General features: G+C 48.5%; 1 protein-coding gene across 1 annotated transcript in view; it reads right to left on the bottom strand.

Annotated features, from left to right (window-relative positions):
* Positions 1-25,475, bottom strand: part of ABCC11 (ATP binding cassette subfamily C member 11) — a 57,600-nt gene that overhangs the window by 5,421 nt on the left and 26,704 nt on the right. Inside the window, exons 12-25 of the mRNA XM_010982624.3 lie at positions 25,333-25,457; positions 23,040-23,112; positions 21,161-21,364; positions 19,753-19,887; positions 19,578-19,674; positions 17,799-17,888; positions 15,509-15,612; positions 13,826-14,023; positions 10,623-10,849; positions 10,361-10,498; positions 8,948-9,134; positions 4,839-4,928; positions 3,080-3,269; positions 1,453-1,612 (exon numbers count right to left, since the gene is read on the bottom strand). Of these exons, the coding sequence (XP_010980926.2) occupies positions 1,453-1,612; positions 3,080-3,269; positions 4,839-4,928; positions 8,948-9,134; positions 10,361-10,498; positions 10,623-10,849; positions 13,826-14,023; positions 15,509-15,612; positions 17,799-17,888; positions 19,578-19,674; positions 19,753-19,887; positions 21,161-21,364; positions 23,040-23,112; positions 25,333-25,457 (2,018 nt within the window). The remainder of the gene's footprint in view (positions 1-1,452; positions 1,613-3,079; positions 3,270-4,838; positions 4,929-8,947; positions 9,135-10,360; positions 10,499-10,622; positions 10,850-13,825; positions 14,024-15,508; positions 15,613-17,798; positions 17,889-19,577; positions 19,675-19,752; positions 19,888-21,160; positions 21,365-23,039; positions 23,113-25,332; positions 25,458-25,475) is intronic.

The following is a 25,475-nucleotide window of genomic DNA, read 5'->3' as shown; positions in this document are numbered from 1 at the left end:
TAATTCATTTTACTTTTACTCCTCCTATACCAAGGCACCATAGATTGGCCAACTTCTACCTTAACATGGAAATCTGTCACTAAACGTTATCTCATTCCTCTAAAACAACACAATCATAAAATTCTGTTTGTACACATATATACTCTCCTTGGAAAGACTTTCTCTCCTTTTTCTGCCAGGCAAGCTCCTTCTTATCCTTCAAGACCCTGTTCAAATGTCTCCCCCCCCCCCTCCTCTGTGAAGCCCTCCTGGATTCCCCCAGGCAGAGTTATTTGTCCTACTTCTGGGCTCCCTCAGCTCTTGGTTCATATCTCTGATCTAGCAGTTGCCTCCCTGTATCATAATTTGATATGTCTTACATCTCGACAATGCCCCCACCCCCGATGACACCGTGCACTCCTCGGGCAGGGAGCAGTCATGCATCAGAGTGTCCCCAGTCCCTAGCACAAGGTGGGGACCTGGCAGAGGCTCCAAAAAGGCCAGTGAAATGGATGAAAGGATGAAGGAATGAATGAATGATGAGTAAGTAAATAAACGGATGATCAGAGCTCTGGGGTTAGTTTACTCTCTTGCCTCTAAGAATGCCCCTGGATTATCCTTGAAATGTGCGGGATCCAGCTTCGTTTTTTGGTTTTTTTGTTTTGTTTTGTTTTTTTAAATCTTTTTTTTTTTTTGGCTTTTTAAATTTTTTAATTTAATTTTTGGGGGGCTGGGGAGAGATTTGGTTTGTTTGTTTGTTTGTTTGTTTGTTTTAATGGAGGTACTGGGGATTGAACCCAGGACCTTGTGCATGCTAAGCATGCACTCCACCCCTGAGCGACACCCCACCCCAGCTTCATTTTGAATGCCTTCAATCTTCCTCAGTCTCCATGCCTTGGGTTCCCACACAATGAACATGCTCTGTCCTTCAGCAGCACTAATCCGGGTGAAGTTTAGTCCCCAAGCAGACTTCCGAGGAAACAGAAAGTGTGGAGAAGAGGCTAAAGGATGCAGTTCTGTCTGCTTCACTGCGGGGACTGCCTGGACTGGGAAGTATTTCCTAACATCCAGCCTAAACGCCCCTACTGGCTTTACCCATGGGAGAGAGAAGAAAATGAACCTCATGCCCACATGGAGGGATGTGGTGAGCCACAGGGAAAGTGCTAATAGTGACCTGTAACCTGACCAATACCATCAGGTGTCTAAAAAATAAAAATCGTGCACCTTTTGTCAAGGGCATTATGGTTTACAACGTGCTCTTGTGTTTATCAGGGCCTCATCCAGTCCTCAAGGACACCCTGGGGAGGGGAGCCAGGTGGGTATGTGAGGCCCCGTGTGCCCAGGAGAGAGCAGAGGCCTAGAAATCAGGGCTTTGGTCCCGGGTAACCAGAGGCAGCCCAGCTCCAGCATTCCGACCCGCAACTCCTGCTGGGAGCCGCCCTCCTCACGGGCTGGCCTTGGCCCCGCACTCACCTGATGGTCCCTGGCAACAGGACAGGATCTTGAGGGATAATGGAGAACTTGGACCGCAGGTCCTCCAGGCCGAGGCTGCAGATGTCCACGCCATCGATGAGAATGCGGCCCCTGGCAGGTTCGACCAGGCGGAAGAGAGCCACCCCCAGGGAGGACTTCCCTGCAGGGGAGAGACAAGTGGGGACTCTGTCCCCTGCATCTCCAAGAGGGGCAGCACACGTTGTATCTGGCGTCCAGCCCTGACCTCCCTGCTCTGTGGCCCATTCCTTGTCATCATGAGCCTGGGGAGAGCAGAAGAGGCCTGGCGTCTCTGCTCCAGGTGCTCCAAGCTGCCATGAGCGGCTTCCTACCGCCTATCCGGGAGGGCTCGAATGGAGCCCCTGGGTTCAGTCCAGCTCACATATTTGTTTTGTTTCATACACACAGTGTTACTGTTTTTTTAAATTCTTTTGCCCCCATTAAAAAAAAAATCCAAAGACCTTATAGACAAAAATTCAAATTGCATGCTTCTCTTGAAAGTCAGTGGAACCTGTAACACTGGTCCCATACCCACCTCGGCAACAGGCAGCTGGAGCCAAGTGTTGCCGCTTCCTTGAGACAGAACGGTGTTCAAGTTCAATGCTCTGCCCTCCCCAACCTCCTTTCATCACATCCCAGATCCACTTCACTCATCCGGGTTACTCGCCAGGCTCCCCGAGGCATTTGAGTCCAACCAATCAGGTCAATGGGAGGGGCAGCCGTGTGTCTCGTTCACCTTTGCATTAACACGCCTGGCAGAGAGTAGGTGCTCAGTAAATAGCTACTGGATGAATACAGTCAATTGGAGTGTATCTACTGAGAGCTTCTCTCTGTCAGACCCAGCCCTGCAACTGCAGGCAAGAAATAGAAAGGGAAGTACACACGAAAGAATACAGCTGGAAGCTCTTCACCTTGCAGTAGCGCAAGGCCTTCAGGGGTCCCGAGGAGGCGAGACACTCAAGGCTCCAGTCATCCTTGGGGGCTACCTGGAGGAGGCAGCTCCAGTGCATAGGGGTGGGACAGGAATTGCTCAAGTCTGAGCAGTGTCTTTGAACAATGCAAAAAGCGGGGTTGGGTGACCCTTGAGTCAGATCTCCCAAAAGTGATGGGGTTAGGGGGAAGGAAGGCAGAGAAGGAGGGGGCTGACAAGAGAGGTCTAGGAGGGGAGGCAAGGAGGAAAGGGAGGACCCAGAGCTCACCCTTGCAGAGCCCTGCACGCCCCCTGCTGGAAGTGCTCGTCCCCACACCCTGTTCACCCCTCAAGTCAGCTCAAACGTGGGCCTCAGGGCCCAGGCCACTGTAGGTCAAGGAGCCACCAACCCAGTCACTCTGGTTAATGCCACCCCTCCCCTTCCCCACGGCATTCACCACCTGCAGTCATCTTCCTCACTTCCTTATTTGATGACCTGTTAACATCTGTCCCCTCTACTGGAATTTCAATACGATGGGGACTTGGGGTTTCATTCTCCAGTGTCTGGCACAGGGCCAGCACAAAGTGAGGTCCCAATAAACACCCGTGGGGTTGCTGAGCAAACACCTGCCCAAAAATAGGTCTGACACCCAAAGGCCAAATTTGAGGTTCAGGGGAGACCCGGGACGCTCAGCTCACCAGAGCCCGTCCTGCCCACGATGCCCACCACTTCCTGGCCGTGAATCGTCAGGCTGAGGCCATTGAGGATAATAGGCGTGTTGTCTCTGTACTTCATCTGATAATCCTGGAATGTGATTTCTCCATGCTGAGGCCACCCACGCGGACAGTTCACGCCTTCTATATGTAAAGGAGCCTCAGGGACACACATCTCATTTTTAAAGAAAGAAAAATCACTAGTTATCATCAATCTCTGCCCATTCCCTGCTGACCGACCGGCCTCTAGCTGTCGGGTGTGTGTCCCACCCCAGCCTAAGGGTGAGCCACCACTATGTGATCAGAGTACACCCCAAAGGGAACGTCCTGCCCCCAGCCACCTGGAACACACATGATTTTTTTTTAAGTTTTTTGTTGTTGTTTGTTTTGTCTTTTGGGGGAAGATGGGGAGGTAATTAGGTTTATTTATTTTGATGGAGGTACTGGGGATTGAACCCAGGACCTCATGCATGCTAAGCATGCACTCCACCACTGAGCTATACCCTCTACCTGAAATAAACATGATTTTTTTATCCCCAAAGGCTGAGATACCATATTGCTAGTCCCCTTGTTATTAACATGGGAACTCTCCCTAGTTTATCATATGTGTTTTATATACAGATCCCTTGTGCAGACTTACCCTCTCTCAAGGCCCAACCTAGGAAGTGGGCAATTTTAGATAATTTCACAGGTGAGGAAATAGAGACAGTTTACAATCACACAGCTAATGAGCAGACTACCAGGGGACTCGAACCCGGGGCAGCATGACTCCACGCCTACAACTCTGCAACAAGCATAGCGGGTGCTTTGAGAGGAAAGACTGATGGGGAAGAAGCCCTGCCACCTGGCTGCAGGTCATGGCTCCTCTGCTGGCGCAAGGGTCCCAACAGCGCCCCTCAGTGTTAAATGAGTCTGTGATTCACAAATTCTGCTCGTGACAGGGGCAGAGGACTGGCTTTAAAGGGCTCTGCCAGCCCCTGGCTGTGTAATTGTAAGCAAGATGCTTAACCTGGCTAAGCCTTAGTTTCCTCTCCTGAGTAATGGGGCTAATGCTTCAGTCAGCCTTATTAAATTGTTTCATAATTCCACGAGATAATCTATATATAATAATATTGAGCCTTGACTACAGGCCAGGCACTATGCTAAGGGCTTTGCATGTTATGTTATTTAATCTTTGCAATAAGCCAATGAAGTAGATACTGTGGTCTGTCCCATTTCAGAGATGGTGAGCAGCGAGGCTAAGTCATGAGGTCACATAGCTGATTCAAAGTTTAGACCTGAACCCAGGTGATATGGCTCCAAAAATCTAGGCTCTTAACTACTATGACATGAGTAGAAATAACACTAATAATAATAATCATAATAATTATATATTATTATTATATTATATTATTATATTATTGTTATTATATATATAATAATAATAATATATTATTATTATTATTACTATTATTATTATAATACTTGGGCAAAACTCTCATTTCTATAAGGGCAGATCATTCCCTCTACATCCAGGAGCTCCATGAGGGATGCAGTTAAAATGAGCCGACAGTTTCAGAAGAGCTTCTGAGAGATGCTATACACAGGTCTAGGGGCGAGGAGGGGGAAGGGCCAGGAGCCCCAGGTGCCTCCTGGGGATGTCTCAGGGTCCCTAGGGTGCCGGGGCTTGCAGAGGTCACACAGCCCCAGCTTCGATGTGGAGCCGGCGAGATCCCCCTGCACAAAACGCAGACCTGTGTCCCACCTTCAGGTACTGCAGCATCCTCTCCATGGCTGTAAAGTACCCCTCTGTGTCTAAGCCAATTCGAGCAGCACCCTGGAACATGGACGCCAGCTGGAATGAAGGAGAAGCTTCAGGTTAACAGGCTTTGGGGTGCGCTCAGGCTCTCCCCACTCCCAAAAACCAGGAGTTGCGGTTCCCCCGAACAGTTCCTCAGACCAAGACAGTTTCCCTGATGGGGATGGAGCACACACTTCTGGTGCCCCCGAGTCCACTTTTGAGTTTAGCTGCAGCTGTGGTGGGCAGTCACAGGCGAGAATCCCACTGACACTGTTCCACCTCGTGTACCCTCTGCTTTCTGCTCAAAACCTTTGTCCATACCATGGAAGCCCACTCAGCCCATGTGCAGTGCAGCCCAGAGACATGGGAGCTCTGGCCCTTGGAAGCAACCCTCAGCTAATGGAAAAGGAGCTGGTAGATAAAGGCTCCTGTCTCTCAGACTTCAGGGGACAATCCTGGGACCATTCCATAGCTTCTCAGGAGATCTGGGTAGAGTTGAGGCTGGTGACCTAGGACAGTGACCTCAGTGACACACTTTCACAGTGCACTTGCTCCTTCCCTGTCTCACGCTCCTGCTCCCTCGGTCCTGTTTCCTGGGAGCATCTTGCAAATAATCTGTCTGCATCCGAGTCTTTGTCTCAGGCTCAGCCTTCAGGGAAACCCAGGCTAAGAGGGATTCTTGGGAATTGGAGGCACCAAACTGAGGAAACTGAGGCCCAAATAGAGGAAATGATACCTACAGAATCACCCGGAAGCTGGAGGCAGAGCTGGGATCGGGGGCCCAGTCTTTACGCTCTGTGCCCCCAGGCCATGCAGAAGGTGCTGGGCAACAACTCCATCATACATTCAGTCAACAAACTTGGACAAAGGTGCTAAACCAGGCTCCATGCTTCAAGTGCCGCAGACACAGGCCCTGCCCTCAGGGAACGCCCAGTCAGATAGGGAGACAGACAGGTCACCAGAGAACAGCAGCACTGAGGGAGGCACTCCACAACAGAGTCAGCCCACTGCTCCACTGTGGCCATGGGACAGTCACCAGATGAGGGCCACTAGGAAGGCTTCCTGGAGGAGCTGGCACTGGAGCTACATTTCTAAGGAGAGGTGGGATTTAGCCAACCAAACACCTGTGGAGAGGGATGTTTTGTCCTAAAAGAGGGACAAAGTCCTGACGGAAGCAACATGGCCACATACATGCACGGTCCCACAGGCCATCTCGCTGTGGCTGAAGCAAAGGGTAAGGACGGGCCAGAGAGGGAAAGCCTGTATAAGTCAAAGAAGGCGGCCACCATCATGAAACAACACTGAGCTGGGGAAGGAGGCCGGGGTGCGTTGGGAGGCTGCCTTTCCTCCAGTCAGGACATCAGACACAGCCGGCTGTCTATTAACAGCTGGTCCTGTCTCTCTTCCTTGCTTGTGCTCAGATGTTTGGCAGCCTGGAGCCCCTGAGTGGCTTGGGTTATTCCAAACCAATCCTGTTAAGCCAGCGACTGGTTTAGGAGTGAGCCATGACACAATCCTGAGCAATGAAGCAAGAGGAAGACTCAGCTGGGAGTATGCCAGGAAACTACTCCTAGTTCTTACACGGGGGCATGTGGGAAAAGTGATCTTGTCTCCAGACTGTGGCAGTTTTGGGTGGGGATGTGTTGCTTGGGGCTGCAGCCGCCATTTTGTGAGCTTGAGTGGACACTCCGGAGGGCAAAGTCAGGTGTAGGTGCCAGACCAGAAAGATAAAGCAATCACGGGTTCCTGCTAGGCCACTGAATCAGCCAACAGAGAACAGCCTTACCCCAGCCTTCTGGTCACATCAGATAATAAGTTCCCAGGTGGTCCAGGCCATTTTGAACTGGTTCTGTAGCTTGCTTTGGCTTGAAGCAGGAGCGTGGCTAGTATTTACTGAGAAATCTCTTAGGCCAGCAACAAGGTGTGTGATTCCTGCCTCCCAAAGCCTGAACGTGATTTTCTCAACAATGCTTGCAGAAGTCAGAGAGGTACCAGTCTGAGCAGAGGAGAGAGAGCATGTGGGATCTGGGGCCAGATCTGAGGGCCCGGAAGGCAGGTCCTGGCTAAGGTTTGGTGCATAACGGGACACGGAGTCTTTGGAGCTTCTAACCAAGGCAGTGATGTGAGGGAAACAGAATTAAAGAGCCCCCTGGAGAGAGTGTAAAGGTGGATGGAAAGGGTTTCGGGGGTGGGGTGAGGCAGGGAGGCCGAGAGGTTGTTACCCGGGATGGAGGTGCGACAGGGCAGCAGACACTAAGGAGAAAGGACGAACCTGGGGCCATTCTGAAGCCATCAGGTCCCCAGGCAGAGCTCCTCCCTGGTGTCCTTGAGTGTCTGTGCCTGTGTGCGCCTGGCAGAGCTGAGGCTCCGCCCGTCCTGCACCAGCACCGGACAACCTGCCAAGGGGTATGGCCGCCAGGGAGCGTCTCTGGCCTCGGTCACTCCACATCCCCCAGGACTTGAGTTGGGAGCCTGTCCCCAGAGCCCAGAGTTCTGGAAGGCTCAGGGCAACTCTGCACAGAGGCACATGTGGGCGTGTGTGTTCGTGTGTGTGCGTGTGTTCATGTACGTGTGTGTGTCAGAGAGAGGGGGAAAGGGAGAGAGGAGAGCGTGTCCCACCGTGGACAAACCTGCTCTCACCAGCTGTGGGAACGCAGTCACGTTATCTCACCCTGGAAGCTCTGGTTTCCTATCTGGAAGCCGGGAACAGTAATAGCAAATGTTTATCCAGCATGTATTCTGGGCCAAGCATTCTTCCGGGTGTGTAACGTGCACGAATCCTCCCATTCACACACATTCCTCACCAAGCTGTAATTTCAGAACTTCTATTATCTCCCTTTTACAGCAGAAGAATCCCAGGCAAACGGAGGGTGACAGACTTGTCCCAGAGTCACACAGCTAATCACTGACAGAGCCTCATGTGAACCCACATGTTCCAAACCACACATTCCTAACCACGTGGCTACATCTCACAGAACATGGGGAGAGTTCAGTGGAAGAAAGCACAGCGAGCGCCAGCCCCGGGTCAGCGCCCTGGTTATGGGACGGGGCGACTGTCTCTGGGCGTGAGCCCTGCACAGCCACCTGCAGGAGGGTCTGCGCACAGGTGTGGACATGTGGGCACAGCACTGTGTATGTGTGCAAAGGCCTGTCTGCTGCAGGGTTCCACGAGGAGCGGGAGGGACCCCCTCTTCATCCAAAAGGACGCCTCAGAGTAGGGCTCACAAGACCTGACCCAGTTAGAGAGAAGGCTGCCCAGGTACAGAGGGGATGGTTCATGAGTCCACCTGGGGACAGGGTGCCCTGGAGCTGGTGCGCCAGGGTCCCCAAGGAGGATGCTAGGCCTACCTCTGGCCTCACAGCTCTTCCCCAGGACTCTGGGGACGTGACCCCTGGCCCCATTGCAGCAGGCGAGGAGGAGCTCAGGACGTGGGGCACCCAACTGCTACATCAGGGTCCCCTTGAGAACCCATTTTTAAATATAGAGTCCAAGACCCCGCCCGCCCAGGACCTGACTCCGAATCCCACTGGAGGACGGGATGTCGGCCCCGCTCCAGGGCCCGGCTGGTCAGCCTGCCGGGCTGGGGCAAGCACTCCGCTTCAAGTCTGTGCACGTTGAAGCCTAAGGGGCCCTGCTCCAAGGGAGGACTGGAAACTGACATTTTTAACCGCCTTCCCAGATAACTCAGAAAAGTCTGACAACTGAATCAGAGTCTGAATAGTACAGTAAAAAGAAACCACACAGGAAACCAAGAGGTCAGGGGTCTTGCCCTGGCCCTGCTCCTAACTCTCTGTCCGTCCAGACAACTCCTTCCCCTCTGAGCCTCAGTTTCCCTGTCTGCACAATAGAAGGGTTGGAGTCTGTTGCCTGTGGGTGCCCTTTCAATCCCAATATTCTATGATTCCATTCAATAGCTTTAAATACAGACTTCCCAGTTCAGAGGTGGTAAGGAAACAGAACCAAGCAGCAGATTGTTCATAAGATCACAAATGCCCAAAACCCAAGATGTAATCAAAGTCCCACGGCCCCTAAGTCTGCCCACGCCCCCACCGTCTGAGAGTCCCTCCCTCACCCGCAGGACGAGGCTGATAGCCATAGCTTTGTAGGAATAGGGGGCAGAGGAAATGCTGAAGAGTATGAAGAAGGCCACGACCAAGGTCATCAGATTGGTCATGAGCTCCAGCCTCAGTGACATCCATCGCGTGGAAAACAGGAACATCAGCAGATAGTTATTCTCTGTATCCGTCAGCCATTTAAACCTGAGAAAGAAAGGACAACCCGAAAATCATACATGTCTGTCTAACCCAGGGCTTCCCGAGGGTGCTTCCTCCAGCATCTAGCTCCCGACTCTCACCAAAAAGGACAACAAACAAAATTTGGGGAGTGGAGGGGGGAGGCAATCCTCACTACCCCAATCTCAGCCATGACCCCAGATCTAGGAGAGGGCTCTGACTTTGAACTTGATGGGTAGTTCAGGATGGAAAACTTGGGCCAATGCGAGTGAATAAATGCCGGAATTCGTGAGTGAGTGAAGGGAAGCGCCCCCTTCCCAGCGCCCACCCACCCTGTGTCTGCCTTGCTCACCACTGTGTCCCCAGTGGGTGCTGAGCACCTGGTAGCTTCTCAGTGTTGACTGAATGAATGCATCGCTCCAGTATCCCCTTGGTCCTAGTGTCTTTCCAATGCCATTGGGAGAGCTGGTACCACAGTGCATCCAATATTCCAGTTAACTGAGCCCTCACCATCTCCCATGCCCAAATCTTACCAGGCTTTGAGACCAGCTCAGATGCCACCTTCTCCCCAAAGCCTTCCCTCATCCTCACAGCTGTAGATCCTCTCTTTCCCATCTGAACTCCCTGGCATCTTATCTGCTCCTCTCCTAAGCTGTCTATCATATTCAACCCTGTCTTATTACAAAATATGTATCTGTGTCTCCTGTCTTCCATTAGACCGTGAACTTCTTGTAGTTCAGTACAGACCAGGTTTGATTGATCTTTACATAGTTAAGCCTCAGCAACAATCATAGGGTCTGTTTGTTTGTTTCAACAAACATGTAGAAGGCAAATCTAATGTGTGAATAGTGAAGGAAATTCTGTTATTTAGAAAGCTGTTGTTCTTTTATTATTTTATTATAACTAGATACCTGTTTGGAAGTGAAAGAGAAAAAAAAAAAAAAGCAATGCAGTAAGTGCTAAGCCAGTAGCGCACCTTACTATTAATTGCATGAATATATGTATATAACAGCCACAGGTCTTTAAGGCTGACAAGCATTTTTCACTTACAAATATCACTTACATTTTTCTTATCCTTACAGCATCATCTTCCAGATGAGGTTCTGAAGACTCAGAGAAATAAATGGAATAAAGCAATGTTCTCTCTGATTCTTCTGAAGATGGTGCTATTCTCAGATGCTCTATTTCCTACCTTCCTGCCCCCCACCGCCCCACAGTCTGCATCACCCTCAGGTGGCAGCAGAAGGACTCACTCATTGATGAAGTCCTCAGTTTTTCCATAGACATGGATGGAGCTCAGGCCGTGCAGAGAAGTGAGGATGTGGGAAAATAAAGGGGAGCGGCTGTAGTTCCCCAGTCTCCTGAACAAATTGTTGGCCCTCTTTAACACCCTGCAGCAAGAATGGGGGTGAGTGACCTGGGCCATCCACCTCTGGGACCATCCAATTCTAGGTTAGTCCCAGACTCACACCGGAAGTCACAAACCTTGTTCCCAAGCAAAAAGAAATCACTCACCTGCAGTAAATGAGGCAAACAGTGAGTAACACAATTCCCATCAGCAGGATATAGGGGGACAGCACACTGATCATCAGCAGGATGAAGACCACCACCAAAAGCAGGAGCAGGACCTGTTCAGCAACAGTGGGCAAGAACTGGTCCAGCTCATCCAAGTCCCCTGAAAAGCAGTTCAGGAGCCGGCCTATCGGGGTCGTGTCAAAGAAACTCATGGGGCAGCGGAACACCTGCAGGGACAAAAGCACCCCAGATTATGACACTAGCCACAGGCCTTGCTCAGGACTTGATGAAGATGCCAGGTACCCTCAGGCTCTGAAGAGGTACAGGCCGCAGCCTAAAGGGTGTCCAGGGAAGGCTATGTAGAAAAATGGTTAAAAACGGGCTCTGGAGACAATTTGTCAGGGCTCCAGTGATGCCCAGCTCTTCCATCAACTGCTGTGTGATGGTGGGCAAGTTACCTAACCCTTCTGAGTCTCAGTGTCCTCACTTGTAAAATGGGGATGATAACGATGCTTCAGTGTTGGGATGAAGACTGCACAACTTTGCCCATATACTAAAGGCCTTCTGAGTTGTACAGTTTAAAAGGGTACACGACAACCTATGGAATGGGAGAAAATATTTGCAAAAGATGAAACTGACAAAGACTTGACCTCCAGAATATATAGGTAGCTCATACGACTTAATAAGAAAAAAACAAACAATCTAGGTAGCGTGGCCAAGTGTTCTAAGGTGCTGGATTAAGAAAAAAACAAACAACCCAATCCAAAAATGGGCAGAAGACCTAAACAAGCAATTCTCCAAAGAAGACATACAAATGATTAATAAGCACATGAAAAAATGCTCAGTATCACTAATTATCACTAATTTGAGAAACGCAAATCAAAACTACAATGAGGTATCACCTCACACCAGTCAGAATGGCCATCATTCAAAAGTCCACAAATGATAAATGCTGGAGAGGCTGTGGAGAAAAGGGAACCCTTCTACACTGCTGGTGGGAATGCAGTTTGGTGAAGCCACTGTGGAAAACCGTATGGAGACTCCTCAAAAGACAAGGAAGAGGCTTACCATATGACCCAGGAATCCTGCTCCTGGGCATATATCCAGAAGGAACCCTACTTCAAAAAGACACCTGCACCCCAATGTTCATAGCAGCACTATTTACAATAGCCAAGACGGGGAGACAGCCTAAATGTCCATCAACGAATGACTAGATAAAGAAGAGGTGGTATATTTATACAATGGAATACTACTCAGCCATAAAAACTGACAACATAATGCCATTTGCAGCAACATGGATGCTCCTGGAGAATGTCATTCTAAGCGAAGTAAGCCAGAAAGAGAAAGAAAAATACCATATGAGATCGCTCATATGTGGAACCTAAAAACAAACAAACAAACAAACAAACAAACAAACAAACAAAAACAAAGCATAAATACAGGACAGAAATAGACTCATAGACAGAGAATACAGACTTGTGGTTGCCAGGGGGGCGGAGGGTGGGAAGGGATAGACTGGGATTTCAAAATTGTAGAATAGATAAACAAGATGATACTGTATAGCACAGGGAAATTTACACAAAACGTTATGCTAACTAACAGAGAAAAAAATGTGACAATGAGTGTGTATATGTCCATGTATGACTGAAAAATTGTGCTGAACACTGGAATTTGACACAACATTGTAAAATGATTATAAATCAATAAAAAATGTTAAAAAAAAAAAGATCTTGTGGTAGCTCATGGTGAAAAAGAATGTGAAAATGAATATATGTATATTAATGTATGACTGAAAAATTGTGCTCTACACTGGTAATTTACACAACATTGTAAACTGACTATAACTCAATAAAGTAAAAAATAAAAATAAAATAAAATAAAAGGGTGCATTTCATGGTATGTGAATTATATCTCAATAAAGCTATTATTTTAAAAAGGAAGAAAGGCATAATACATTGAAAGTGTTCAGAACAGTACCTGCCTCCTGGTAAGTGTTCCATTAATAACCAACTCTTACTTTTTTCTACAGATGGGACCATTTTCACTCAGCATCATCAAAGATTAGCAGCAGCAATTCCACTGCGATTGCAGAAGACGGAACCTTGGGTAGATTTTAACCTTGACTGCCCCTTCCTGAAAATGGCATCCCAACCTCACTAAAAGCAGTGAATATGAGGCCCTTTGGAGATCAAAGAGCATTTCATACTAGCACAGGGCTAACAACAATCCAGTTCATCCTTCTCATTTTACAGACGAAGAAACTGAAGCCCAGAGAAGGGGTAGCAGCTTAGTGATTGCTCAAGGTTGCCCAAGTAGTTGATGGCAAAACCCTAACAGGACCAGGGCTCTCAAGACTTCCTTAACCCCCAGCACAGCCACGCTCTTTACAGAAGGCATTTCTTAAAGACTCAGGGCACTGACCTGCTGACCAACTGACCACTTTCATTTCCCCACGTAGTTCTTTATTTTTTATTTTTTGGGGGCGCAGGATAATTAGGTTTATCTATTTATTATTATGTTTTTAATGGACGTACTGGGGATTGAACCCAAGACCTCGTGCCTGCTAAGCACACGCTTTACCACCATTGAGCTATCCCCCACCTCCTCCCCGTGTAGTCCTTAAGCCATATCACAAAACAAAGTGAATAAAGGTTAATAGTATCTCATAAGACCAAAAGTAAAGGAAAGAATGAAAGGAAAGGGGAGGGAGGAGGAAGATGCATTGTGACTATTAATAAATGATAATTATTTGAGTCATAAAGTGTCATGGCAAACGTCTGGAGACAGCAAGAAAGACCAGTGGTTGGCAGGGGTCTGGGGAAGGGAGGGGTGAATAGGTGGAGGGAAACTATTCTGTATGATACTTAGTGGCAGACACATGCCAGTATACATTTGTCAAAACCCACAGAACGTACAACACAGAGAGCAAAACTTCATGTGAACTACGGACTTCAGTCAATAGTAATAACGAATCGATATTGGCTCATCAGTTGTAACAAATGCCCCACACTGATGCAAGGTGTTAATAATATGAGGAACTGTGGGCATGGTGAGAGGGATGTGAGAAATCGCTGTACTTTCTGCTCAATTTTTCTGTAAACCAAAAACTGCTCCCCCCAAAAATTGTCTAGTAATTTAAAAAAAAAAAGTTGGGCAAGGTCAGGTCTCAGACTGTGGCCACGCCCACTTCCCCGGGCCCGTACCTTGCTGAGGAGGTTGTTGTGCAATGTCGTGGACGCCTTCACCGTGACCTTGGTGAAAGCCAATGAGAACAGGATCCCTATGAAGACCAAGAACAGGGCACCGAGGCCATACACCAGCTGGTAAAAGGGCAGCTGGGGGTTGTCGAGTATGTCTCCTGGGTCTGCAGTGGTCCCGTTACTCTCTCGGCTGCGGTTGGTCTTCAAGAAAGAATAAGGGTGGTGGTATGATAAGAAATATGCTTAGTCTTTGTCCCCATTTCCTGGCACAGGGCTCCTAAAACCCTTGTGATTTCCTAAGTGCTGCGGGTGCTGGGAGCATCTTTTGTTGTAATAAGTGACCTTTGATTCTGGTCACTTTTAAGATCTTTGGGGTCTCCGGAGCAATGAGTGTCTTTTGCAGCTAATGAGATGACGGCACCAGGTATTTCTAGAATCTGCCAAGGTGGAGTCAGAAACTTTAGAGACCAGCTCCCCAGTGCCTGGGGGCTTCAGGTTTGGGGCTGGTCACCAGAAGGACCAAGCCATGGGTCCAAGCTTGGAACTTTCAGCCCTACCCCATCCTCTGGGAAGGAGAGAGGGGCTGGAAATTGAGTTAATAATTAATTATACAGATGTATTGAAACCACCACAAAAATCCCTAAAGCACAGGCTTCAAAAGGCTTCCAGATTGGTGAACACACCCATGTGTCAGAAGGGTGATGCACCCCGAGTCCATGCAGACAGAAGTTCCTGCACTATGGACCCTTCTGGACCTCACCCTATGTATGTTTTCCTCTGGCTGTTCATCTGTGTCCTTTATTAGATCCCTTATAACAAACTGGTAAAAGTATTTCTGAGTCCTCTGAGCCATGCTAGCAGCAAATTATTGAACCCAAAGGTAACGTCCTGAGAATCCCCAAATTATAGCCAATCCATCAGAAGTACAAAAGGTCTGGACTTGTGACTGGCATCTGCAATGGGGACAATCAGAAGCATCTCTTGTAAGGACCGGAGAACCATTCCTTTGAAATATCATCAGGAAGGGCAGGGCCCCGGTCTCCCAGTCTCTCTGGGAGGATGGACCGCCCGCTGGCCGCAGACACAGCGGGCCTAATGGCCTTGATGCTTACCAGCCTTCTGTACTGTTTCACTTCTCTGAGCTACTGGGGCCCCGCTTTCCCTCCTCCCTCATTCGCCCTTTGAAAAGCCCAGATCCCCTCTTGCACAAATCAGAATGGAGCTCAGCTGTTTCACCACTGGCAGGAGTGACTAAATAAAACCTTGTTTTCCCTGTTCTAACTAACGTCCGGCCATGTGCATCTTTGCTGTGGCCTCCCAGCCACCCACAGGGGAGATGAAATCTTATTTTAAGTAATACAGAACAAGGAGGCAAAACTCCAGCTGAAGGAAAGTCACTTAGGTGGACTGCAAAGCATTCTTGGGGAGCTGTCTGGGGACAGAAACCTCTTGGTTTTGCTCCAGCGAGACTGCCTAGGTGGCCACTCTGTGAACACAGGTGGCCAGATGGGAGGGAGCCCCAGAGTTCTGGTTCCCTCTAGAGCTCCATTTGTCCACTTGGCAAGGGCAGGCACTGGGCTTGCCATGGGCTTCCCTAACCCGTGCTTGAGGGGCCCTGAGGAGTAAGAAGCAACCCAACTCCACACAAGCCCACAGAAATGCACTCCAGTCCCCCATGGCACTCACCCCTGAGCCCTGCTCCAACCAATGGCTCAACCACCACATGCTGAACATTACGAGGAAGATCATCACCACTGAGAGAAGGAAAACCATGGCAGAGACCAGGTAACCTGGGGAGGGAGAAGGGGGTAACACACAGGTGCCATAAGAAGGTGCACGGCCATCCCAGGCCCTTGGATCTCCCTGACCCCTATCCATTTTGGACACCTTAGACGATTGGAAAGAGCTGGGTTCCGAGGTTAGAAAGCCCTGGGTTCATACCCTAGCTCTACTACTTAAAAGCGATGTGAGCCTGGGCAAGGTACCAAATGTCAGTGACACGCCACCTCCTTGCCTATGAAATAGTCATAGTAGTCCTGCCAGACTCATGGGGCCGCTCTGAGGATGATACGAGATAATGTGTGTCAAGCACCCAGCCCAGTGCCTGGTATAGAAGCAGTCTTCTAGAGGTCAGTTCCCCTTACGCAGGTCCTGAGGGTTCAATGTTCAAAATAACAACAGCTCCTTTTTACGTGGTATGTACTACTGTGTACCATGTGCCAGGCATAGTACTAAATATATGCATTATTTCTGAATTTGGAATTCCTATTCCCATCCACTGAGTCTCCAAGAGAGGATGTAACTTGCGCACAGTCACAGAGTGGGTGAGTGGTGAAGCCAAGGATGGGAAAACCCAGGGTATAGCCCCTCCTTTAGCATCTACCTCTTGCACCAGCACTCTGTCCACCGACCCAGTCCCATGCCCACATTCCTTTTCCTGAATTCCACCCTTCCTTAAGCTCTACTCAAGGACCACCTCTCTTTGATGGCATCCGAGACTATACCTGGTCAGAGGGATGTCTCTCGCTGCTACTGGACACACGTGTTATCATTCTCCAGCCAGATTCCAGGGTGGGCTCTTAGATTCTATACACCCACCCCTCCAGAGGTTGGCACAGAGCCTGATCCACAATAGGTACTTTGTAAATACCCATCAATTGTTTTCTTGATTCATTCATGCAGTTCACAAATATTTGCTGTTCCCTTGCACTGGCCGGGCCCTACAGGGATGCCCATGGTGGGGATGGTGGGAGTGGCGATCTCCTCTGCACAGTCTACCTTTTCATCCCCTAGACAGCTAGAGAGAAGACACATCTGGCCCGGGGTTAGGATCCAAAGTCAGTGAAGAGTAAAGAGCTGATGTGGAGTCACAGTGACTCTCAAAATTTAAATTACTCAAAAAGTACAGGATCATGTACTTGGTTTTGTGTGTACACCATTGTACAGTTATATGCGTGTGGATTTGGTAGTGTTCACCATTTAATAAAAGGAAACTTCTAATCACCATCCACCTTCAGAAATACAGTTTAATACATACCAAAATGAAAGCTTCACCAATGTTACCTTTGCAATGCATGCAAATATTTTCTATTCTATTCTCATTTCTATTCTCATTGATACTTACAATTCACTCAATTGATTTCAGAACCCACCAGTGGGTAAGGACCTGCAGTTTGAAAAACACTGAAATAAAGAGGACTGTTAGCACTCTTTATTTCAAGAAAATATATGGACTATATTTTCTTACTTTCTGTATTCTTACTGAGGTGTCCTTTGGGGTCTTCATCATGGAAAGCCTGCTCCTCTTAGGGCTAGCTAATTCCTAGAGACAGCAAATGACTCCCTGTGGGCACATCTTTGATATATAAACCAACCAGTCCAAAGCTCACACTCCCAACCACGTCTTTTCATCAAACCAATATTCCTCCTGCCCAAATTACCCCAAGACCAAGTATTAGACAACTAGGACCACCGCTATAGCCCAGAGCCCCCCAAAATCATTCAAACCATCCAACCCCAAGCTTACTCAGCACCCCTATCCTGCTTCCCCCAATTCTTCCCACAAAAAGACCCAATAAAGTCTCTGAAGCATGGTCTCCCTTCTCCCCCTTTTGCCTCCTGATGGACCCTGGTGTTTCCCATGTGGCTCTGCATGGCTTGCCATGCCTATTTCAAGGGATCTGTGAGTATAAATGTTTCCCTTGGTGAAAATAATTTACATGTTGTATGTCTCACCATATTTGATTTTTTTTAATGCCAGGTACCTTTTAGTACAAGTACCCATGAAAACCTAACTTGCAGCATTGACTATGGTGGTAGGGTTACCATAACTGAGTACTGTTGGATGAAACTGTGCATGTTAAACTCATGAATGGCATGACTTTTCTGCACCCCTCTGCCTCACAAGACCTTGCAGGGGTAGGGCTGGTCTGAGAGAGGGTCCTGGCCTGGCCTGGAGCAGCTGGCCTCACCATACCTCCGGCTGCCTGGATGTAGTGGTGGTAGACACTCCATTTCAGGGACCCTTCTTCCATCTTCTCCTTCCTGGTGAGCTGATTTTCCAGCCCTGGCTCAGGGAAAAGAAGAATGAAACAGTATGCCTCCCAATCTCCTGTATCTCCTTCCCAGGTCAAAAGGAGCCTTGCAAAGCCCTCTGCCCTGGCTTCCACCCAGTGCCTCACCCAAGTCTGACTCAAACCAGCAGATTTTCCATGGAAGACTACTGAAGGTAACCTTTGCCTGGATTCCAGAGTCTAGAAAGGGGGTCTATCCCTAGCCATTCATAAACTCTGGAGGGCCTAGGGTTCTCAAGATCTTGATGGGTAGAGAAAGATGGCAAGAGAAAATGAAGAAAGCAATGACTTGGGGCCAGAAAACCTGGGTTCAAGAATTGTCATCACAATACTGTGCAACTTCAGGCAAACCACTTAACCTCTCTGTTTCCTCATCTGACAACTCCTCAAGAAACAGTTGTGACACCAGCCCCGGCAGACTTTTGGCCTAGAGCAGAGCAGAGGGACCAGTATCTAGAGATATCAGTAGATGGTGCTGATGACAATCACAACCACAACAATAACAGGAAACAGCACTGTAGGGGATGCCTGTTGTTTCTGCCTGACACTCTTCCTTCCTCTAATAGCAACACCCCAGTTTTTCCTAGGGAAGAGGGCTTGCCTTATGGAATTTGACTCTTTAGGGGAATTATACCAGAATGGAAAACAATTGGAGTAGGGTTTTTTTAAATTTATTTATTTTTATTTTATTTAAATTTTGTTGGGGACAGGTAATTAAGCTTATTTGTTTTATTTTTTAATGGAAGTACTGGGGATTGAACCCAGGACCCTGCGCATGCTAGGCATGCACTCTTGCCATTGAGCTATACCCTCCCTTTCCCTGGAGTAGGTTTTCTTCAAAAGGATTCTGCACCTGTTCCCGCTACTTAGACCCCAAAATTGCTGAGGCCTGGTTCTTCAACTTTTCCTTTCATTCTGTCATCTACACTCTTTCCTGCCAATAAATTATTTTTCTGCCCAAATCAGTTTCTGATCTCTGCAGCTGAAGATTCTACTGGTGACAGGAACCTGTGCTGAGGGCTTCCCTCCACCTGACCCTATCTAATCTCCACTACAACCCTGCAAAGTAAGCACTGTTATCTCCACTTTTGCCAATGAGGGCTCAGAGAGTTTAAGTTGCTTGGCCAAGCTCACACAGCTTTGTGCACAGCAGAGCTGGAATTCAAATCCAGAATTTGTCTTACTTCAGAAATGGAAGCCTTTCTGTTCTGCTACTCTGTCTCAGAACAGAGCAAAGCCACAAGCTTCTGGATGTCCAAGACTGGGCCTAGATCATTTCTGATTTCCAATACATTTGCTGTCAACAAATGTATAATGAATGAATGTCCCAATGCCTTGAAAAGTTTTACATTTGAGCCACTCGTGGCCAAAACTATCCCCATCCTGTCTCTGCCTCTGCACACCCTCAGCTGTTCCCCCAACAACACTCACTTCCTGGATGCTTCAGGCCTCCATACCCTGTGGGTATAGGATCTTTAATCTGTATGTGTAATGTTTGGGATCCTGTTTGGCGAGAACATGGTCTGGTCAACTACTGGGATCTGTAACCTGTATGTGTAATGTCTGGGATCCTGTTTGGTGAGGACATGGTCCGGTCTAGGGTGCAGGGGGAAAGGTCAGGGCCTCTGGAGGTCAGGCAGGCAGGCCGGAAGAGGTTCTTATCCTATTCCCGGCATCATTACCAGCATTTTCATTGAGAGGCTCTTCCTGGCAAGTGGTCTGGGCCTGACCTTCCACCTGAGACTCTTCGGCTGCCTTAGCTACGCCCAGCAGCGTGCCCTGGGGAGAGAGCACATGCCGGGAATGCAGGGGTGCCCCTCCCCATCAGGAGTGAGCAAGGGACGGGGCGGAAATCACCTGTGTGGCCTCCGCTTTCATCTTCCGGATGAGCTGGGCATATTGCCCCTGGTTCTGTATTAACTCACTGTGAGTTCCTTTTTCACAGATTTTCCCATCTTCTAGCAAAATGATCTGATCACAGAACTCTAAATACTGAAAAGTCAGAAGAAATAAAGTCTTCAGTAAACATACAAAAAGATGTTTTTACCTCACTATTCAAAGGAAAGACACAAATTTAAATCATGATACAATGTTTTATCCCGCCAGTCTGGTAAAAATGTGAACACTGGACAACCCCAAGTGTCGGTGATGACTGGAGGTAAAGGGAACCCGTATAAAACTGGGGCTGGGGGGCTGTAGATTGGTACTACTTTGGAAAACAAGCTGACAGTATCTAGTAAAATTAAAGATTTTTGAAGAGTTATGAACCAGCCAATTCACTCCTAAAACGCTACCCTAAGAAAAGACCTCTCAGACATGTGCATCAAAACACAGACAGAAGGATGTGCACTGGAGCATTTTTTTGGTAAAAGTGAAAACTGTGAAACAACCTAACTGTCCATCCTGGAGAAATAAATTCCGGAATATTCAGATATTGGAACAGTAGACCAGTGACAATGAAATGACATTCCACGTATCAACATGGAAGCTCTTGAAAATATAATGTTGAGCAGAAAAGCAAATTACCGAAGAATACGCAAAGTAAAATATCAATTATATAAAGTCTTAAAATGTGCAAAAGGGCACTTGCTCCTGTCTGGAGAGCCACACATATGTTTTAAAAGGGAACAATGAACAGCAAAGTGAGGGAGGCAGGAGGGCGGAAATGGAATGTAATCCGAGGGCCATCGATGTGGGACCGTGTCATCTGGGTGGCAGATGTGTGGGCTTTCGTTAGACTATTTTCTAGCCCATTTTTATGTCTTAAATATTTTATACCAAAAAAAAAAAGAAAAAGTAAAGCCAAAATAGAAGAAGAAGGAGAAATAATAATAGGGTCTTGAGGCCAAAAGCAAGCATGAAGCCATCTAAGGAGAAGGGCCCGTGGGAGGCAGCAGCAGACACAGTGTGCACTTGACGGAAAAAGGGGAGACTTGGGGAAGGTTTCTTCTCTAAGAGAATGTGTTATTTTTTTGTTTGTTTGCATTTAAATTTTTTTGTAACTTCAAAAGCAGTGGCCCACCCTTACGATTTTGAAGATGCAGGAGACCTTAAAATTTGCTCTAAGTTTTTACCAGCCTATATTTTCCACATGGAAAGCAGAGGAAATCAAGTGCTTGCTTCACAACAGTCCCTGAATCCCTGGGTAGGTCTGAGCGGAAGGGGCGGCTGCAGTGGGGCAGTTACTGAATCACACTGGAGAGGCAGAGGCTGGAGGAGCTGCCTGCTCCGTCAACCATGTCCAGAGCCCGGGAAGGGCAGTTACCTGCAGCTGGTGGGTCACCAGGACGACGGTCTTCCCCCTGAGCGCCTTCTTAATACACTCCTCAAAGATGTGCTTCCCCACGTGGACGTCCACGGCCGACAGGGGGTCATCCAGCAGGTACAGCTCGTGGTCAGAGTAGACGGCCCGGGCCAGGCTGATCCTCTGCTTCTGCCCCCCAGAGAGGTTGAGGCCCCGCTCCCCGATCTGTGGACAGGAAGCCAAAGGCACCAGGTCTGGAGGGTGAGCCCAGCCAGGTGTGCTCACTCCAGCCAGGTGGGCAGATGGACAGACCGAACCCCGCCGAGAACACGCTCCTGGACCCCTAATGACTTGGCACCCTTGACATTTCAAAAATATTTTTCAAAATCTGCTCAGTAGGATATGAAAAACTGATTTTCCACTAATACAATTTGTAATTCACAATTTGATACAATTTTTCTCAATCTGTCAGTTTCTCAGGAGACATATTACACTTTTAACAATTTAGTTCATAAAATAAATTACTTATTCCCCCAAAACAGCACCTTCTTACATCTCATTCAGGTTTTAAATCTCCAGTGACTGTCCCTATCTGCTGGCGAGACCATGGGCCTGGGTTATGCGCTGTCACCTAAGACCATGTGTACCATGTGCAGCTACTTGACAGGGCAGGGCTGTGATGGCTGGGCTAGCCCTGCCGTGGCCGCCGTGGGAAAGGCCCCCTTATACGACACCCCTTATGTCAGGAGTCAGGGGGGAAAAACAGAGTTACTGGGCAGCGTGTCTGGGGTCGCCTAGCAGATTAGCACCCCCGGCAGCTGCCAGCTGGCCCACCCCTCAGTCAGGCTCTGGGGACAAGGCAGCTGGGGGCTAAGTCCTACCCGGGTTCCTCCCTGCAGAGAGGAAGCAGAGTTGAAAGAGCAGCAGGGTGACCTCTTGTCACTGCTCTGCCTCCAGCTCACCACCATGTGACCATGGATAAGCTTGGCCTGGGCAAAGCTCAGCTTCCCGACTTAGTCGCTCACTCAGCAGAGACTTAATAAATGCCTACTGTGTTCCTTTAATGAGAGCTACACCTGCTTGACACCGGGCACTATTCAAAGCACTTTGTATGCGTCACCTCCCCTAAACCTCACATCACCCTGACGAGGTCAGTACTGTTACTGATGCACTTTCCAGACCAGACCATGTACTTCCTACTGAAGACACGACCCTGAACAAGACAACTGCGCGCTCTGCCCTCAAGGGTGTACACTCCCATCTTTAAAGGAAGGATGACAAAAGAACTGGCCTCCTAGGGTTATCTGAGGCTCACCCAAGACAGTGCATTCAAGTTGCTAGAGGAGTGCCGTGAATAGAGCAGGTGTTCCTTACTGATTACTGGGCTAGTGTTCGATGATAAAATCAAGACAACAGTACTGCTTTGATCTTAACAAAGGTCTTGTGTGGATTAAGGGTGGCTACAGCCATGAAAGAAGGCGAGTTATCAGGAACATGTAACAGTCAGAACTCAAATTGCCACTGTGGGGCCACAGCTACCACTCCTATCGACATGGCCAGAGAGGGGCAGGGTGGGTGGATGGGGCCCAGGGGTTGGATGGAAGGTTTCTTATCTTCAGAGAGTCTCCACTCTTGCTTCAGAAGGAGTTTGAGGTCACCCCCCATCCTCATGGGGTAAGATAGTCTCTTTGTCAGCTCCCAAGGTCAGATGACCCCCAACTTCCCTCCCTCGGTGGGAGACGCTCTGAGGCAGAATCTGCAAAGCTAACTTGAGCTGCTCTAGGAAGGAGGAGCTGGGGTCCCTCCTCTACCTACCCAGGGAGATGGGCTGGGGACCCCAGAACACCATGACAAAGAAACAGTCACAGCAGAGCTGGTGGGGTGCTCGCCTCTCACTCACCTCTGTCATGTCTCCAAAGGGCAGGATTTCCAGGTCACGGTGCAGGGAGCAGCAGTGGAGCACCCGGAGGTACCTGGAAGGACAGAGAGCTAAAGAGACGGGTGGCCCGGCCGCAGGCCCTCCAGCCTTCCCAAGCTTGGTAGGGAATGGTCTTGTATTCCATGGTAAGAAATTTAGCCTTGATCCTGCATTTAATGGGAAGCTACAGGAGGCTTTTTTCAGTTCCTTCCTCCCTTCATTTCTTCCAATCCAATGAATGCACTTGGTAAATATTTGAACAGAACAAAAAGAAGAAACAGTGGAAAGTGAGTCTCCCTCACATCTTTGACCCTCAGTTGCTTTCCTCAGAAGCAGCCACCAACAGAGTTTATTTATTCAGAAATAATCTAGTGACATATGTATGTGTGCAGCATATAGAGATTTACACTGTGTTAATGGCACCACTGTATTCCATCATATGGATGCACCACAAATCATTTAACCAGTGCCCTAGTGCTGGACGTTTGAGTTGTTCCTAGTCTTTTGCTACTATGAACAATGCGACACAAATATTCTTGTACATGGATCGGTGTTTGTGGGTGACACTGTCTATGCATTCAATGCCTGACAGTGGATTTTCTAAGTCAAAAGTTGGAGCATTTTTATCTTCAGCAGATATTTCAAAACTACCCTTTTAGTGGTATCCGTCTGAAAGCTAAGCAGTGACAAGACGTCTTTTTGGACGATTGCCCTGGAGGCGGGATACAGAGTGGAACAGACCAAAGACTGGAGACAGGGAGCCAAGGGCAGGGGCAGTAGGAACAGTTCAGGCAGGAGGTCACGAACCAGCACTAGCAGCAGAGATGGAGAAGAGAAGGGAAAAACAAGAGCTGTTTAGGTGGCTGAGTCGTCCAGAGTTGCTGACAAATTAGATGTGGGAGGTAAGAAGGGAAGGCGTCAGGCTCACAGGGGTGCAGGATGGGGGTGATGCCACAAAGCGGAACTGGGAATTTGGGAAGAGAAGCAGCGGAGGTGGGGGCTGGGCAAGCAGAGGGCTTATGAGTTGGTAGAGGACCTGATATCAAAGAACCCACAGGACAGCCGGCCAGAGAGGACTAGTTTATACACCCACATAGCTGTGCCTTTAAGCATTGTTACTGGGGGCCCATTGCAAAATCATGTAAAGAGTCAAAGGAGGCCGGAGTCCACCAGAGTTGGAAGCACAGCTGTAGCATTCAGGGCAGTTTTCCTGAACCCTCCACTGCACAGACTTCACTCATGGCTTCCAAGTGCATGTCTCAGGCAAGTTTCCCTCCAGGACCCTGGGAGGGAGAGGCTGCAAAGGGCAAGCAGGGATGTGCATGGGAGGCGGGCATTGGGCCAGGAACCCAAACTCAGACTCCGGTCCCCTACGTTGCACAACCTCATCACTTCATTTGTTTTACCTCTTAATTTAGGGGTCAGGAATTAATTCATACAAATGAAGTTTTAAAGGAATGTTTTTGAAAGGGGAGGGTTATTTTGAGCCAGTAGAGCATCACAGTTAAGTGTGAAGTTTCTGAAAGCAACTGGGTTCAAATTCTGTCTATCATATTCTACCAGCTGTGTGACTTTGGGCAAATTATTTAACCTTTTCAGGCCTTAGCTGACTTGTCTGGAAAATGGATATGATAATAATCTTTCTTTCCCAGCAAGAAGGAAATTCGGTGATGCATACAAGTGAGCACTGATAAAAGAAATGTTCACACATTGAGATCTGGGAAAGTCATTCTGGCTTATAGATGAGTTAACTTGAATTTGATGCTCACTAGAACAGCCTGTTTGTGGCCTGTCAAACATTCATTGTACATCCACGTTAATTATGAAAGAAAAGGGCACACTGACCAGAAGTAAAGAATGTCTGTGTTAAAAATAAAGATGAAACGCCCCTCTTCCTGGGGCACCAATGCTGGCCCTCCCTCGATAAGACCCTTTCCCAGGTAGGTGCCAAGGGCCTAGTGTATGTGCTAGTCTGTTTTTCTGAAACCTCAAAGAAGTGTATCCCGGACTTGTTTAATGGTGTCTGTGCTGACAAGATATAAAACTGCTGAAAACCCTGCTTCTCTGGAGCAGTTTCTCAGTCATCTGGGAAGCAGGCTCGCGGGCTAGTCCTCGGTGTAGCTCCCATAAAACACTTCTCTATTCTTCTCATTGGTTGTTTATCGATTATTTTTGTCAACAGCACACCGCGTCAGCTGTTGCCAAGTCAGCTAGAGGTCCCTCCCCAAACAGGACACACCCCCCACGTCCAGCCCTGCCCCTCCTGGAAGCTTACCGGGCCTCATCATACTGGCTTCCCAAAAGGATGTTCTCCCGGATGCTCCCCGCGATGATCCAGGCCTGCTGGGGGACGTAGGCCAGGCTTCCGTGTACCCCCACCGAGCCCTCCAGCAAGTGCATCTGCCGCAGAAGGAGTCC

Source organism: Camelus dromedarius, chromosome 9 (assembly GCF_036321535.1).
Source record: "Camelus dromedarius isolate mCamDro1 chromosome 9, mCamDro1.pat, whole genome shotgun sequence".
In the NCBI taxonomy this organism is placed as follows: Eukaryota; Metazoa; Chordata; class Mammalia; order Artiodactyla; family Camelidae; genus Camelus; species Camelus dromedarius.
The sequence above is the reverse complement of the archived record's forward strand: the minus strand, read 5'-3'. Positions and strand labels throughout refer to the sequence as shown.